Genomic DNA, 15,208 nt, shown 5'->3' with positions numbered 1-15,208 from the left:
ATCATGCTTTTGTACTTGAGTAATATTCTGGTGTATTCACAGACTGTCCAGGAACACTTGGAGAGGCTGGACACTGTGTTTAAGCACCTCAAGGAGACTGGTCTGAAGATAAAATTGGAGAAGTGTAATTTTCTGCAGTCAGAGGTCAAGTTCTTAGCACACCAGATATCAGCCAAGGGGACAGGCACCGATCCTGAGAAGGTCTCAGCTGTTCAGCAGTGGCCAGTACCATCGACAGTTAAGGACTTAAGATTGTTTCTTGGTTTTTGCAGTTATTATCGACAATTCATTCAGGGATTCTCAAAGATTGCAGGTCCGCTGCATGATGTAGTGAATTTGTGTACTAATGTAGGGAGTCCAAGTAAAACAAACCGGCTGTTAAAACAGTCTTGGACGGAAGAATGTCAAACTGCCTTTGACTTGCTCAAAGAGAAACTGACCAGATCCCCCATCCTTGGCTTTGCCGATTTCTCCCAGCCCTTTATAGTGGAGACCGATGCCAGCAATCATGGGCTAGGAGTTGTGTTATACCAACAGCAGGGAGAGGCAAAGGGGGTTATTGCATATACAAGCCAGCGATTAAGGAATGCCGAGAAGAATGATAGGAATTATAGCAGCATGAACTTGGAGCTGCTTGCACGTAAGTGGGCTGTGGTAGAGAAGTTTTGTGGATACTCGTTGGGTTCCAATTTCACTGTAATCACTGACAATAACCCCCTATCCCATTTGAAAACTGCCAAGTTGGGAGGAGTGGAGTAGAGATGCATCTCACAGCTGTCAGTGTTTGACTTCGAAGTCCAGTATTGTCTGGGTCGGAGCAATACCGTGGCTGATGCACTCTCTAGACAGCCATTTGCAGGGGAGACTGAGCCTGTCTCAGAGGATGCGGAGTTTGATGGGTCTGTGGCGATCTGTAGTTTCATCAATCGCGGCACTGCTCTTGACCCGGCACTGGTTACCGCTGGTTAAGCAAATTCAAGCCTGGGAAGCTGGTACTAGTGATGTAAGTGGTCTGATGCAAGGGAACACTCCAACCCTCCCAGGTTATTCTAATGGGGACTTGCAAACTTTTCAGCAGCAAGACCCTGTGTTAGGTGTCCCAAGAGACTTATGGGATCAGAAAAGGAAGCTGAGTGGCCAGGAGTGTAAAACTCTGCCTAAACCTGTTTCGTCTCTGTTAAAGCACTGGGACAGTAACAGGGAGTGTAAAGGGTTACTGTATAGGATAGTTGAGGATGAGAAGCTTGGGGAGTGTTACCAGCTTCTGGTACCTATCAGCTTGAGGAGCAAAGTGTTAGAGTATGTACATGACTCTATGGGCCATCAAGGCATAGGACGCACTCTGCAATTGTTGAGAAACTGATGTTTTTGGGTGGGCATACACGAGGATGTGGTACGGTGGATCAAAAATTGTCCACGTTGTGAGCTAACTAAGATGCCTCAGCCTGGGATCCATCCCCCCATGAAGTCATTTCTGGCTTCTAGACCACTTGAAGTTGTAGCTGTAGAATGTCTTAGCGGTCACGGACATCTTCACTAAATTCACCCAAGCATTTCCCACTCAGGATCAAAAGGCGGATACCACAGCAAGGGTGCTCGAGGGGATGGTTCATGAAGTACGGTGTTCCTGAGAGATTGCATCCTGATCAGGGCCGTAACTTCAAAAGTGAGGTCATAGCTGAGCCTTGCAAACTATACGGGGTAAAGAAGAGCCGTACTACACCTCATCATCCTACTGGAAATGCGCAGTGCAAGCGTTTCAACAGGATGATGCATGATTTGTTGCATACATTGCCTCCAGAAAAGCGCAGATGGCTACAACATCTACCCGAGTTGGTGTATGCATATAATGCGACACCTCACACAACCACCGGGTATTCATCTTACTATTTGTTGTTTGGGGTGGATCCCCACTTGCCCATGGATGCTCTGCTGGGGCAAGAACAGATTGTGGACTGGAAATATGACTGTACAGTTTCCATGATCTCACTACTTGTTTTCCTTAATTCCATAGACTTCATGCCAGTTTCCTTAGTAAACACAGACGCAAAAAACCTATTTAAGATCTCCCCCATTTCCTTTGGTTCCGCACATAGCCGACCACCCTGATCTTCAAGAGGACCAATTTTATCCCTTACAATACTTCTGCTCTTAATATACCTGTAAAAGCTCTTTGGATTATCCTTCACTTTGACTGCCAAGGCAACCTCATGTCTTCTTTTAGCCTCCTGATTTCTTTCTTAAGCATTTTCTTGCACTTCTTATACTCCTCAAGCACCTTATTTACTCCCTGCTTCCAATACATGTCATACAACTCTCTCTTCTTCTTTATCAGAGTTGCAATATCCCTTGAGAACCAAGGTTCCTTATTCCTATTCACCTTGCCTTTAATCCTGACAGGAACATACAAATTCTGCACTCTCAAAATTTCTGCTTTGAAGGCTTCCCACCTACCGATCACATCCATGCCAGAGAACAACCTGTCCCAATCCACGCTTTTTAGATCCTTTCTCATTTCTTCAAATTTGGCCTTCTTCCAGTTAAGAACCTCAACCTTAGGACCAGATCTATCCTTGTAAACTGAGATTGTAACAGCAGGAACTGGTTGTAAATTCATTCATTTTGTTTTGAGACCCTCTTCCGGCACTAAAACATCTAAAACAGATAAAGGAATTAAAACCCGAAAAAGTATTTGTTGTCCTGAGTGTGTACTTTTCCCCAGGCTACAAAACATATCCACTAATATGCCTTTGTCCAGCCTGCCTGTTATTTCCTCAAGGAATTCCAACAGATATTTCAGGCAAGATTTCCCTTTAAGGAAACTGTACTGACTTTGGCCTGATTTATCATGTGCCCCCACATATCCCGAAACTGAGAGCGAGAAACAAGCTGATGTCTGACTGATTTAAGTGCCGGGCTAGATTGAAAAGGTCAGCGTACTGGAACTGGAGGCGAAAAACATTCAGCTCCTTGCTTGGTGAGTTTTACTCGTCTTTGCGCTGAACTGAGAGTGTGTGGCTTGCAACTAAATGGGCTCCTGGACTGGCTATGATGTTGGCCGGCTTTGTGGCTGTGAACTCACTTTTGTGAACTTTAGTTCTGAATATGATTTGCTTACTTTTTAATGTTTGCATGATGTGTTCTTATTTTCGCACATTGGGTGTCTGATAGTCTTTTTTAATGGGTTCTATTGGGTTTCATTGTTTTGTGGCTGCCTGTAAAGACACAAATCTCAAAGTTGTTTACTATATACATACTTTGCTAATAAATGTACTTTGAACCTCATCCTCAATGATAGACTCTAACATCTTCCCATTCACTGAAGTCAGGCTAACTGGTCTATAATTTCTTTTCTTCTGCCTCCCTCCCTTCTTAAAGAGTAGAATGACATTTGCAATTTTCCAGTCCTCTGGAACCATTCCAGAATCTACACGTTCATGAAATATCATCACTAATGCCTTCGCAATCTCTTCAGCTACCTCTTTCAGAACTCTGGGATGTAGTCCATCTGCTTCAGGTGATTAAACTACCTTTAAACCTTTCAGCTTCCCAAGCACCTTCTCTTTGGTAATGGCAACTGCACTCACTTCTGCCCCCGATACTCTCGAATTTCTGGCATACTTCGTGTCTTCTACAGTGAAGACTGACACAAAATATTTATTAAGTTCATCCATCATTTCTTTGTACCCTATTACTACCTCCCCAGTGAAATTTTCCAGTGGTTCAATATCCACTTATGCCTCTCTTTTACTCTTTATATATCTGAAAAGAAACTGTTGGTATCCACTTAGATATTTTTGGCTAGCTTACCTTCATATTTCATCTTTTCTCTCTGTCTGCTTTTTTAGTTGCCTTCTGTTAGTTTTTAAAACCATCCTAATCCTTTAACTTCCCACTAACTTTCGCTCTATTATTTGCACTTTCTTTTACTTTTATGTGGTCTTTGATTCCCCTTGTCAGCTGTGGTTGCCTCATCCTCACTTTAGAATATTTCTGCATCTTTGGGATGTATCTACCCTGTAACCTTCCGAAATGTCCCCAGAAACTCCAGCCATTGCTGTTCTGTTGTCATCCCTGCTAGTGTTCCCTTCCAATCAACTTTGGCCTGTTCCTCTCTCATGCCTCTTTAATTCCCTTTACTCCGCTGTATTCTGATACATCTGACTTTATCTTCTCCCTCTCAAACTGCAGTGTGAATTCAGTCATATTATGATCACTGTCACCCAAGGGTACCTTTGCCTTAAGGTCCCTAATCAATTCTGGTTCATTGCACAACACCCAATCCAAAATAGTGGGCTGAAACACAAGCTGCTCTAAATATCCATCTCGTAGTTCCCTCTCTCAGGATTCCCCAATTTACCTGCATCTTGAAATGACTCATGACTGCTGTAACTTTGCCCTTATATTTCCCATTGAAATTTATATCCCATATCCTACTTACTGTTCAGGAGGTTGTATATAACGCCCAGTCAGGGCCTTTTTACACTTACAGTTTCTTAACTCCATCCATAAGGATTCTATATCTTCCAATCCTATGTCACCTCTTTTTAAGAGCCACCCTACCCCCTCTGCCTACTTGCCTGTCCTTTCAATACAAGTTGTATCCTTGGATATTAAACTCTCAAAACTTCGATCTTCTTTCAGCCATGAATCAGTGATGCCCACAACATCATACCTGACAATCTCTAAATGCACTACAAGATCATCTATCTTATTCTATATAGAGCATGCATTCAGATATAACATTTTCAGTCCTGTACTCATCACCCTTTTCAATTTTGCCTCCTTGTTACACTTCACCTTATCCCACTGACTGCAATTTTGGCCCAATCATCTCCCCGTCCACCCTCACAGTCTCACTATATTGCATTGACTTGTATACCAATTGCCCCAACCACAGCTCTATCACTCCAGTTCCCAGCCCCCTGCCAACTTAGTTTTAACCCACCCACAGCAAACCTGTCTGCAGAGATAATGGTCCCGCTCATTGGACTGAGTTTAACCATCTGATCATGTTTCTCTTTACAATTTGATGAAAAATAATATGTTTGCAGTGTTGATTTGTACCAGGCATACAATCAGGTACTGACTTGCATCAGTTTGACTGCTAAGTGCCTACCCTGGTATCCCAATGCTAGTAATGTTCCATCTGTCATTTAAATGACTCTGCTCTTAAAAGGAGGATCCACAGACCTCTGGAGATTTTAAGGTAAGATCTCCTGTACTGCCAGCACATTCAATGAACTGCCTCACACTGAAGAAGCAGCCTCCTGATGAGGTAACACACATAAAAGTTGCCGGTGAACGCAGCAGGCCAGGCAGCATCTACAGCACCTATAAATGCTGCCTGGCCTGCTGCGTTCACCAGCAACTTTTATGTGTGTTGCTTGAAATTCCCCATGTGTAGATTTCCTCGTGTTTGCGTCTTGATGAGGTAACTCCACATCAAAATTTATCTTTTGGCCAACCAGAACAGCTAAAGTGTGTTTCCTTTTAGAAAACCAGGGAACAAACATTACAAGCAAAATGTTGAAATCCTCCAATCTCTGGAATTGCTGTCAGCATTTTTGAAATATTATTTTCAAGATTCAAGAGTGTTTAATGTCATTTCCTGTAGACAAATGTAAGGAGAACAAAATAATTGTTACTCTAGATCCAATGCAGCACAAAAAATACACAAAAGAATAAATAACAATAATAATGCTAAAAGAACACAATACTCATAAATACATCAGATTGCGGATTTACATAGATTGATTGTATTGTGTGTCCATAAAGTGATGCCAGGCTGTACATAAGGAAGCTGATGGGAAATAATAAAGTAGTGGTGGAGTTAGTGGATGGAGTTGTTGATCAGTCTTACTGCTTGGGGAAAGTAACCATTTCTGAGTCTGATAGTCCTGGCATGGATGCTACATATCTTCCTCCCTGATGGGAGTGGGGCAAACAGTTCATGAGCAAATGTGTAGGACTCTTCTTGATGTTACTGGCCCTTTTCTGGCACCTTTCTAAATATATTGTATGTACTGTATTTGATGGTAGGTAGGCTGGTGCCAGCGATGCTTTGGGTAGTTATGATGACCCGTTGTAGAGCCTTCCCGGCTGCCACAGTGTGGTTTCCATACGAAGCAATGGTGCAGCTTGTTAAGATGCTCTCTACTGTGCATCTGTAGAATGATGTGAGCATAGATGTGCAATGTTCAACTCTCTTCACCCTCCTCAGAAAGTATAGGTTTTGATGTGCTTCTTCATTGTGTAAGCTGACTTCACTATGGCACAAGATCATCTCATGGCTATGGTAATCATCAAACTACCTGATAATCCTTAGGATGACTGAATGCCAACCTATGTATGTCCACACTAGCTTTTAAAACATATTTTTTACACTATCACTGTCCACTATAGATCACAGAGATCTAAGCAAAAATTGAAATATTCTGAATGTCCCTCTGTAATACTGAAAATGTGGATGTAAATAGCATTGTCTGTGACTGCATCAAAGGGAATCCCACAGAACAGAAGGGCTGCTCCTACAGGCAGCTGAAGGACCAGATACCATAAAGATACAAGCACCAAATCAGCCGCAGTTGGTGCTTTGAAGATAATTGAATAAACCCCTCATTGTGTTGCTGGAAAGTCTAACCCATCAGCAATGTTGCAGCTGAAATGAATGGTGGAATGTTCTGATAAAAATATGCTGAGGTGTCAAATTGTGTAGGATGTTTTGTCTGGTTAATACCAGGCATGCAGAAGAAAAAGAATTTTGAAAATTGGCCATGGGCAGGATATTAAATGTGCAATTGTGCTGTTTCATTTAGCAAGCAAACATGCTGAGATTAAAATAAAGCATTTTAAAAACACCATATTGAATGTTAAAATATCACAATGTCACATATTTAGAATGGCAATTTGCATATAGTAACATGCAAAAAAATATACAAAATCTTACAAGTCATTTTAAACTCTTCTGCTATCTTGGTTAAGACATTCCAATTGCAGCAGTGATCTTGCTATTTCCTTAGTAGGTGATGTAATGAATCACAAAGTATTATAGGGCAGAATTAACCTATTCAATCTATAGTACTGATTTTTTGAACTAGTCTCTATCCCATTATATATTTTCCCTTTGCAAGCATATGCAGTATCAAATTTCCTTTTGAAAGCTATCTCTGAATCTGCTTTCATCACCCATATGGATGCTTGCCATGTAGAAAGAAAACAAATTTATAAGTTCGAGTTCATTGTCATCTGACTGTACAACCAAACGAAACAATGTTCCTCCGGACCACGGTGCACCCACACAAAATATATCACACACAGCACATAAACCAAAATATTATCCAATAAATAAGTTAATAGAATATAATTCAAAATGCAAGTGATAAAGCGCAGCACTGGTAAACAGTACAGTAAACAGCTCACTGACCTAGTGACGAGACCTCGGTAGTGACAGAGAATACACTAGTCTCACAGCCTAATGGAAGAAGCTGTTACCCAGTCTGACAGTCCTAGTTCTGATGCTTCTGCACCTCCACCCTGATGGTAATGGGTCAAAGAGATTGTGCGATGGGTGGTAGGGATCCTCAACAGTGCTTTAGGCCCTTTGTGTGCAATCTTCTTGATAAATGTCACAAATGGGGGGAAGAAGACCCCAGTGATCCTCTCAGAAGTTTTTCCTGTTCTCTGTAGGGTCTTGTGGTCTGATGTCCTGCAGCTTCCATACCACACAATGATGCAGCCAGACACAACATTTTCAATGCTGCTCCTGGAGAAAGTTATTAGAATGGGAGCAGGGAGCCTTGCACACCTCAGTCTCCCCAGAAAGTATAGACACTGCTGTGCCTTCTTGACTGGTAAGGAAGTGTTGTGAGTCCAGGTTTGATCATGTGTTATATGCACACCAAGGAACTTTGTGCAATTCCCTATCACAAACCCATTGACGTGTGCTTTCCTGAAGTCCACAATCGACTCTTTTGTCTTGTCCACGTTGAGACTCAGGTTGTTGTTCTCACACCATTTGACAAGCCCCTCTACTTCCTCTCTGTATGCTCACTTATCATTGTTGATGATGAGGCCAACTTATGTACAGTAGTATCATCAGCGAACTTGATGATGTGGTTTCAGCTGAATCTGGCAGTGCAGTCATGAGTCAGAAGTGGACTGAGCACACAGCCCTGGGGGTGCACTAATGCTCAATGTGATAGAGCTTGAGATGTCACTGTGAACTTGGAATCACTGGGGTCTTTCTGTCAAGACCTCCATGGTCCAGTTACAGAGAGGGGTGTTGAGTCCCAGTGAGGACAGTTTACCCATAGCCTCTGGGAGATGATCATGTTAAACGCCGAGATGAAGCCAATGAACAACATCCAGGTGTATGAGGCATAATTTTCTAGATGGGACAAGATGGAGTGGAGGGCCGAGGCAATGACATCATCAGTGCACCAGTTTGAGCAGTAGGGGAACTGGAAAGGTTCTAATGTAGCTGGAAGGTGGGATTTTATATGATCCATTATCAGCTGCTCAAAACACTTCATTATTGTTGAGGCTAGCGCCACTGGGCAGTAATCATTTAGGCCAGTTTCCATCACTCTCCTATGCAACGGTCGCTTCCTTGAAGCCTGCAGGGACAGTGAACAGAGAGATATTAAAGATGTCCATTATGACCTCTGTTAGCTGAGCCTCACAGTCCCTCAGGACCTGACCTGCTATGCCTCCCTGGACACACTTTAGTCTGTGCCTTTCAAACAGTCCTGCAAAGCTGAGGTAGCACATTCTCAACAGGTCCTGATATCCCTGGGACCGGGTTTTACCAGTTGTCTTTACGTGGGATTAGCAAAATGGATATGTGGTCATAGTATCCAAGGTGAGGATGAAGGTAGTCTTGTAGGCTCCATGTACGTTGGTGTAAACCACATCCATAAGCCACAGGAGCAGATTTAGCCCAACTAGCCCATCGCCTCTGTTCGATCTTTTCATCATGGCTGATCCATTTCCCTCTCAGCACCATTTTTCTGCCTTCTCCCAGTAGCCTTTCATGCCCCGACTAATCAAGAACCTATGAGCATCTGTCTCAAATACACCCAATCCTGGTCTCCACAGCCACCTGTGGCAACAAATTCCACAGATTTTGCACCTTATGGCTAAAAAAAATTGCTCCTCGTCTCCATTCTAAATGAATGTCCCTTTATTCTGAGGCTGTGCCCTCTGGTGCTAGATTCCTCCACCACAGGAAACATCCTCTCCACATCCACTCTATCTAGGCCTTTCAACATTTGATAGGTTTCATTGAGATCCCCTCCTCATTCTTCTAAATTCCAGTGAGTACATTCCCAGAGCCATCAATCGCTCCTCATGCAATAAGATCTAATATATTCTCTCTGCTGATTGTGAAGTTAACATGCTGGTAGATCTTCGGCAGGACTGTTTTTAAGTTGACATGTTTGAAGTCACCAGCACCAATGAAGACACCGTCGAAGTTATTGGCTTTGAGGTTGCAGATTACATCGTACAGATCCTGCATCGCCTCCACAGCACTTGCACAGGGCGGGATGTAAGCAACAATAAGCACAATGGCAGTGAACTCCCTCGGTATGTAGAAGGGTCTGCACTTCACCATTAAAAACTCTGTCTGCGGTGAGCTGTGTGCTACCACTACTGAGGTATTCAGGCGCCAGTTCTTATCGATGCAGACACACAGACCTCCTCCACGGGTTTTCCCGGAGGTCGCAGCAGTTCTGTCCACCCGAAAGGAGAATGGGTCGTCCAGCTGGATGGTTGAGTGTGGAATGGTGTCCAGACAAAGCTGAATATTCCAATTATAATTTTAGCTAAGTAAATGTATGAGTACTTATCATAAGTTGCATTTTGTGTACCAAGATCATTCTCAATCAGTGCTGCTTTTATATGGAAATGGAGAAAATAGCTGACAGAGCAGACCTGACTGTTTAGCATTTACCCTGTCATGTTATGCTTGCTTAATTTATCCATAAAACAAGTCATTGAATGTTTCCCCACTTTTAGTCAAACTTTTTTTTTGTAAAAGACTGCTCTTGCATAAATCCATAAGCCACATGTGCAAAAAAGAGTATTTGCAGCAGTGGCAGCCATACGTGCAGTGCGTACTGGTGGACACTGTTACGTCGGCACCGCGGATTACCCATGCCGGAGTAAGCCTTCACGAGGGCCATGAAGACAGTTTAAATGGAATCTGCTGAAGTCGGGCATTTGAACAGGCTGTAGATAGGGTGATCTTGAAGCAGAAGAACAAGCCTGATGTTGCATCTTTCTCTCAAGCTTTCGCCTCTCAGTCCCTGCCCCAGCTTGTTTCCCACAGTACACCATTCTTCAATACCTACCTCAGTTGACTGTAACCTCATCTCAGCAGCTAATCATTTAAACCCCCAAATTTTATTCCACTGAGTCCTTTTGGCCTGACCTGACCATTTTTTTCTACACTTGCTCCACCATGCTAGGTAAGGAAGTTCTTTTTTTGGTGTCAGACATGAAAAACCCATGCTACTCCACATAATTCCAAAACAGAACTCTGTAGCTGCAGGCTGTATCAAAGACACAGTCTGGCCTTCATGCACAACCTGCTTAATATGCTTTTCAGAGCAAAAGAGATTTTGGGGCCAAAGTTTCTGTCCCTAATCTGACTATTATTGTTGGTTTGGTAAATTGAATTGGTTTCTCAGCTGTTGTACTAAATCAAGGGACAACCAAAAGAATGTCGCCGAATGAAATGGATTTCTACTCTCGAAGAATCACTGGGCCTAGCTCAAGGTAGATAACAAAAGTCTGGCAGGAAACTGGGGTTCCTTGTTTAGTTGGCCACTTGAAAAGATCTTATGGGCAATATTCTGAGTTTGTCCTACAGCCCTGGAGTGTAAGACACTGAAAACATAACACAAAGATCCATTTATTACCTGAATCGCAGATTCTTACAGCCTCTTCACCCTTGACTTCTTGTAAACCCTTCTGCTGAATGGTATTTTGTGTGGGAAACATCAGAAGTACAGAATCACTAGCAGAGAATTTAGCTGCATTGCCAGCTTTTTTATGTTGTGTACACAATTTCAGTCATTTGCAACAGTATTTGAGCAAATTGGTAGGAAAAATAAAGGAGCACCTCCCACCCAAGTCTCCAGCCCCTCTGAAAGTTGCTTTTGAAGCAACTTGTCAGATCTCATGAAAAGCTGAGATCTGACAAACTGCTTCAAAAGAATTTTCCATCATATTTTGTACATCTAATAATAGGATTGAAAATACTGCTGCATTATACCAGTAATAGGTTCTCTGATACATTCTGTACAAAATTCTTAAGGAATTGTTAACATTTTAGTTTCAATAGAGGACAAGGAACTCCCTATAAATGTTTCTAATGTGACACAACTGCTCTTAAAATGGGTTTGTTCTGTATTAAAGTTTAATATATTTAATTGCTGTCACTTTAGCCCTCTGTCCTAATGACAGGGAAGCTTTTGCAAAGGAAATAGCTCTGAGGCAAAAATTGTCTCCCCAACACTTGCCAAAAGGTTAAAGCTGGGAGGCTAAATCTGCTGTAGAAGATAAATGCTTGTCATCTGTATGCCACAGACCAACGGCACACATTCCAACAAAACTTTCATGATTTAATTCTTATATTCAATCATAGAAATGACAACTGTGCAAATAAATGGCCTACAGTAATTTAGTTTGGGGGAAGGGGGCTGTTCTGCCTTTGCAGTAAGGGAAAACCTCACCTGCTAATGGTGCCTAATGCAATTTTGGTCATCTATTACCTGATTTTCTGAATATGATTGTAAGTGGCCAGGACGACTATGTAAAATCAGATTTTCAGTATGTACTTTCATGGCAAGATTCCAGCAGAGAGAGAGGGCAACTTTTTCATAATTCCTTGTTCTCACTTGAAGAGAAAAATGCACATAGTTTTTTTTCTTTCTTGTATCTTTAACTCCTAGTCCTCTTGATGATTGAAGAAACAAAGCCACTCTTGGGAGGTGGTGCCCTCAGCATCGGGGCTTGGTTCTTGTGATTTATTGTAATCTGTGAAAAACAGAAATAGAGGGAGGGAGGAGATTGAATGAGTTTAAAATTAATATTGGAGCTGTTTTATAAAATCATCATAATACTAGATTGACTAAAATATATATTGGATTACTCAAATGATTCACCAATCAGAAAAATAGGATTCTTAATTGCAATCCTTTTAGTTATGCCAAATATTCTCTTCCTTATATGGGTCATGGTAATGAATGAGGATTTTTGACTGCAATTGGAACTTTTGAATTACACAGTTAAGTAGTACATTTTTGATAACATATTGGAGAAATTATTGCATTGTATGCCATTTATATTTTTTTCTTCTAATGCTACAGACTGCAAGTTACTTGAGAATTAATGCATTTACTCTAGTAGTTCTGCCCAATACAATCTGTGAAGGAGTGTCTTGCACGGTCAATATTGACACAATCAAAAAGAACAAAATATCTTTCATAATTTTAACTGAAAAAGGAATCAATCCCCCTCACCCTGTTATTGTTTTTAAACAGATTTGAGTATTAATCACATGAATACATAGTTTTCAGAGCATTAACTTTTAATCCATAAAACAGCTATACTTAGCAACCACGGTGTGACTGGATGTTTTGCCAGCTGGGAAAATGGTTGATTTGTTTCTTCCAGACGTTCAGCTGGTCATTATTATAACAAGCTGGCCTGGAACTTTAGCCTCTGAAAGGGACTAGAGTCATAGACATAGAAATCTACAACATATTACAGGCCCTTCGACTATGTAACTTACTCTAGAAACTGCCTAAAAGTGTCCCTTCACTTTTTCCTATTTCCATCTTGTTACATGTGAGCCTTTTTTTTGGTCAGTCATTAAAATATTGGTCTTCGTTAACTATCTTGGAATAATGGTTGCAATTTGTTCCTTTTCATATTTTTTTCCTTCATATACAGCTACTTTAGCTAATTATATGATAATTAGCATTAACGCTGGCAAGTCCAGTGAATGTCAAATGGACTTCCTACCTTTTATTAAACTGGTAACATTCCTGTGGATCTGATACTCATTTCATTTTTTTTTTAAATTTGCTTAATGCAGATGGTGCTTTCTGGGGAAAAATTCTTAGGTGATAATTTTATTTTCGAGGACAGCTGCATCAAAATGTACTAAATGTAATCGTATTATATCACTGCAATCAGAAGTAATGAACATCAACTCTACTTGGAACATAGCAATTAAAGTATTCTTTCACAACGTTAGACTAGGGACATTATTGTGTCATTGCAATTCTATAACCTGCTATGAAAATGACAGAAATGCAAAATTAAAATAAATGATTAATGGTATTTTTCCATGTTTTATACTAATAGGTATCCCTGAGCCTTGAAATTAATAGACCTGTCAAGCTTCAGGTTGTTATAGATGGAGTGCTGAACAAAAATGGAAATTAAATATTCTTCAGACACTGCGACACGACACTTCTGAATATTTTAAATTTAATTACTAGTTACTGAATTTTTATCTTTTATCACTAATTTAATTGTTACAAATTAATTAGAATTTTGTCATAGTTATTTCTCTTATATTGAAGTGTGCTTATTTGACCAGAATGTTAAAGCACACAGTGTAAATTAGTTGTCAATAATTTTGTAAACAACTATTAAGAGAATTAATAGTAGAATTACCTTCCTCTCCTTTTGTGGTTTTCATTGGAATATGGAATTCTTTTTGGTGTTTTCATTGGCTAGTGTAATCAGTGTACTGTGTTATCTAAATGTTTACTTAAACTGGTGGTCATCTTAGAACCAATTCAAAATTTAAAGCAATGCACAGCAAGTTGATTGGTTTATGTCAGGTTATGTACGTGACGCAATGATGGCTTCACTTACAACTTGACTGGGTATTCACCAGGCTTCTTTTAAAGATTTTGGGAAACAGAAATCACCGAGATTTTGCCAGGCTGCCTATGTCCTCTTTTCCACCTTTCACCGCAACCTTTCCTCCTTTAAAGGGTCACAATCATCTTTAGGACTGATTAACTAGCTGGTGATACGCTTCTATACTGACAGAATTTCTCTCCAACTTGTAACCCAAGAATTTTAGATCAATGCAAGAATATAAAATTAACCAACTCTGACTAAATCCTTTGATAAATTAGTCATCTAAATCAGAATATCAAAATTTTGGACTGAAATCAATTAGCTTTATCTGAAAGGTCTAAGTTAGTGATATCTGAATAAAATCACAGTTTCTCAAAGTTGATCTAAAAGCTAGTTACATACAAATATCTGCCTGTGCACAACGTGCAGATTCACCCAAAAACAGAGCAATACTAATCTTTGACAACAATGTTTTCATTTATAGGCAGACAATCCTTCTTTGGCTATAATTTTTACAGTAGTTAGGAGAATTTAGATTTATACCACATGCTAGTTCAAAAAGTTGTAGTTTTCTGAGAATGAAAATAAGTCTCTATCTTATCACATGAACAAGTAATACCTCTCGCATCTACATATCCTGTTATGTTTAGTTTCATATTCCAGACATGCTGGAGACACTGCAGATGAAGTGTTAACAACTGAATGTTATGAAATTAGGTTCCTACTGCTGATGGTTGTTCTAGGATGGTATGTTGAGAGGCATCACTAAAACTAAATTTCTATGTTCATTTTTTTCTTTGCAGGATTTGCTAGAATAATGTGTTCAAGTGTCCATGTTAGTCATAATGAATTCACAGCCACTATAATAGAAATTTTCCTATTGAACTGTCAACACAGATGCATTTTTCACTATCTAAAGGGATGTATAATGGGTTGTATTCAAAGATAGACTTAAAATTGCACATTTTGTTACAGAAATAAATCACAATTTTTGGAGGTTTTATTTTGAATGTTCTGCAAAGACCACTAACAGGGTGTTGTATTTGTGGGCTATCCAGTACATGCTTGGATGTGAATTTTGTGATCAATGATCTGAAATTACCATATAAACCATAGAAACTACAGCACAGAAACAGGCCTTTTGGCCCTTCTTGGCTGTGCCAAACCATTTTCTGCCTAGTCCCACTGACCTGCACACGGACCATAGCCCTCCATACACCTCCCATCCATGTATCTGTCCAATTTATTCTTAAATGTTAAAAAAGAACCCGCATTTACCACCTCATCTGGCAGCTCATTCCATACTCCCACCACTCTG

At 40.5% G+C, this 15,208-nt stretch overlaps 1 protein-coding gene across 3 annotated transcripts in view; it reads right to left on the bottom strand.

Annotated features, from left to right (window-relative positions):
* Positions 1-11,369: 11,369 nt before the first annotated feature.
* dgkb (diacylglycerol kinase, beta) overlaps positions 11,370-15,208 on the bottom strand; it is a 738,504-nt gene continuing 734,665 nt past the window's right edge. For all 3 annotated transcript variants that reach the window (XM_072251979.1, XM_072251978.1, XM_072251977.1), the window contains one exon: positions 11,370-12,045. In XM_072251979.1, coding sequence (XP_072108080.1) covers positions 11,950-12,045 — 96 coding nt within the window. In that variant the 3' untranslated portion in view covers positions 11,370-11,949. The remainder of the gene's footprint in view (positions 12,046-15,208) is intronic.

This window comes from Mobula birostris, chromosome 3, assembly GCF_030028105.1.
Source record: "Mobula birostris isolate sMobBir1 chromosome 3, sMobBir1.hap1, whole genome shotgun sequence".
Lineage (NCBI taxonomy): Eukaryota > Metazoa > Chordata > Chondrichthyes > Myliobatiformes > Myliobatidae > Mobula > Mobula birostris.
The sequence above is the reverse complement of the archived record's forward strand: the minus strand, read 5'-3'. Positions and strand labels throughout refer to the sequence as shown.